At 48.9% G+C, this 2,405-nt stretch overlaps 1 protein-coding gene across 1 annotated transcript in view; it reads left to right on the top strand.

Annotated features, from left to right (window-relative positions):
* Window positions 1–2,405, top strand: part of G6PC (glucose-6-phosphatase, catalytic subunit) — a 15,810-nt gene that overhangs the window by 2,409 nt on the left and 10,996 nt on the right. The window contains exon 2 of the mRNA XM_011998757.1: window positions 953–1,062. Coding sequence (XP_011854147.1) covers window positions 953–1,062 — 110 coding nt within the window. The remainder of the gene's footprint in view (window positions 1–952; window positions 1,063–2,405) is intronic.

The raw sequence follows: 2,405 nt of genomic DNA, 5'->3' as shown, positions 1-2,405 counted from the left end.
TTTTTTTTTTTTTTTTTTTTTTGACATGGAGTCTCGCTCTGTCGCCCAGCCTGTAGTGCAGTGGCATAATCTCGGCTTACTGCAACCTCCGCCTCCCAGGTTCAAGTGATTCTCCTGCCTTAGCCTCCTGAGTAGCTGGGATTAAAGTCACGCACCACCACACCTGGCTAATTCTTTATATTTTTTGGTAGAAACAGTGTTTCACCATGTTGGTCAGGCTGGTCTGAAACTCCTGACCTCATGCGATCCGCCCTCCTCGGCCTCCCAAAGTGCTGGGATTACAGGTGTGAGCCACCGCACCTGCCCGGAGTTCAGAATCTTGGGCTTCATTATTTGTGTTTAAATAGATCATACAGTCAGGCGCAGTGGCTCATGCCTGTAATCCCAGTACTTTGGGAGGCCGAGGTGGGAGCACTGCCTGAGTTCAGGAGATGGAGACCAGCCTGGGCAACATGGTGAAACCCCATCTCTACTAAAAATACAAAAACTAGCTAGGTGTGATGGCACACACCTGTAGTCCCAGCTATTCAGGAGGCTGAGGTGGGAGGAGCCCAGGAGGTAGAGGTTGCAATGAGCTGAGATTGCGCCACTGCACTCCAGACTGGGTTACTGAGCCAGATCCTGTCTCAAAAAAAAAAAAAAGAAGGAAGGAAGGAAGGAAAGAAAGAAAGAAAAAAAGAGAGAGAGAAAGGAAGGAAGGAAGGAAGGAAGGAAGGAAGGAAGGAAGGAAGGAAGGAAGGAAATACATTCAAACAAACAGTTCAAAATGAAGTTACATACATAAGGATGTGTCATGAAACATCTCCCTCTCACACTTCTCCCCAGCCACCCAGTTCTCCCTTCTAGAGGCAACATGTGAAATCCTTCTCAAGCTACACTCTTCTTGAAGGTGTGGGCTTTGGGCAAAAGCGTTCATTCAGTAACCCCAGAAACTCGTTCTGTTTCTCCATAGGATTCTCTTTGGACAGCGTCCATACTGGTGGGTTTTGGACACCAACTACTACGGCAACACTTCTGTGCCCCTGATAAAGCAGTTCCCTGTCACCTGTGAGACTGGACCAGGTAAGCATCCCAGCCCCTGTAGAGACAGAAGCTGGGTGGACCTTGTTCATCTTTATGGATGAAACTGACCTTGAGGGCACATGAGGAAAGCCATTCCTTTGTACTTTTGTCATGCTCTTCAATTGGCACAAATTAATTCACTTCAGCAATGCTTTCCTGAATAGCACAGTCGTATTGGAAATCTGCCTGTTACAGAACCTGGGTGGAGTCCAGAGAGGTACGGGCACCCACGGGCAAAGGCTCATGAGAGTCACTGCCCTGCAGCGCTGTGTCCTGAGAAAGGAGGGGGCAGAAGCCTGAGCTCCTGGGGGTCCTTCCCAATGGCCCGGCCCACTGGATGTGCCCTCCTGAGCTGACTGTCCAATCCCTCGCATGCCTACATTTTATTAGTTACAGCCAGATGGGTACTGTCAAATCAAATGATAGATTTCATTTTCAGTATGTAATAGGAAGCCCCCTCCCTTGCCCTAAAGTCTCAGCTGCCCTCTGAGACTAGTACCCTCTAAGGTACTAGCATTCCTTCCTCAGAGACCCTTTCCTGACCCCAAAACTAGGGAAGGTCCCTTAGTTATTCGCTCTCACAGACCATTCATTCACCTCAGAGCATTCACTCATTCAGCTGTTACTTACCAAGCACCTACTGGGAGCTCTACGCTGTTCTATGTGCTAGGGATACCTCACAGACACAAAGATCCCTGCCCTTGTGGAGCTGAAATCTGAATAGAGGAGGTGAAATATACAAAAATTGTAATAAATAAGTAAACTAGGCCAGGCGTGGTGGTTCATGCCTGTAATCCCAGCACTTTCGGAGGCCAAGGTGGGTAGATCACCTGAGGTCGGGAGTTCAAGACCAGCCTGGCCAACATTGTAAAATGCTGTCTCTACTAAAAATGCAAAAATTGGTCAGGCATGATGGCACATGCCTGTAGTCTCAGCTATCTGGGAGGCTGAGGCAGAAGAACTGCTTGAACCTAGGAGGCAGAGGTTGCAGTGAACCAAGATAGGGCCACTACACTCCAGCCTGAGTACAGAAGGAGACTCTGTCTCAAGAAAAAAGTAAACTATTAATATGTAGGATAGGCCAGGCACGGTGGCTCACACCTGTATTCCCAGCACTTTGGGAGGCTGAGGTGGGTGGATCACCTGAGGTGAGGAGTTCAAGACCAGCCTGGCCAACATGGTGAAATCTCATCACTAATTAAAAAAAATACAAAAACTTAGCCGGGTGTGGTGGCAGGCACCTGTAATCCCAGCTACCCAGGAGGCTGTGGCAGGAGAATCACTTCAACCCGGGAGGTAGAGGTTGCAGTGAACCAAAATTGTGCCACTGCACTCCAGCCTGG

Source organism: Mandrillus leucophaeus, unplaced genomic scaffold, assembly GCF_000951045.1.
Source record: "Mandrillus leucophaeus isolate KB7577 unplaced genomic scaffold, Mleu.le_1.0 Scaffold58, whole genome shotgun sequence".
Lineage (NCBI taxonomy): Eukaryota > Metazoa > Chordata > Mammalia > Primates > Cercopithecidae > Mandrillus > Mandrillus leucophaeus.
The sequence above is the reverse complement of the archived record's forward strand: the minus strand, read 5'-3'. Positions and strand labels throughout refer to the sequence as shown.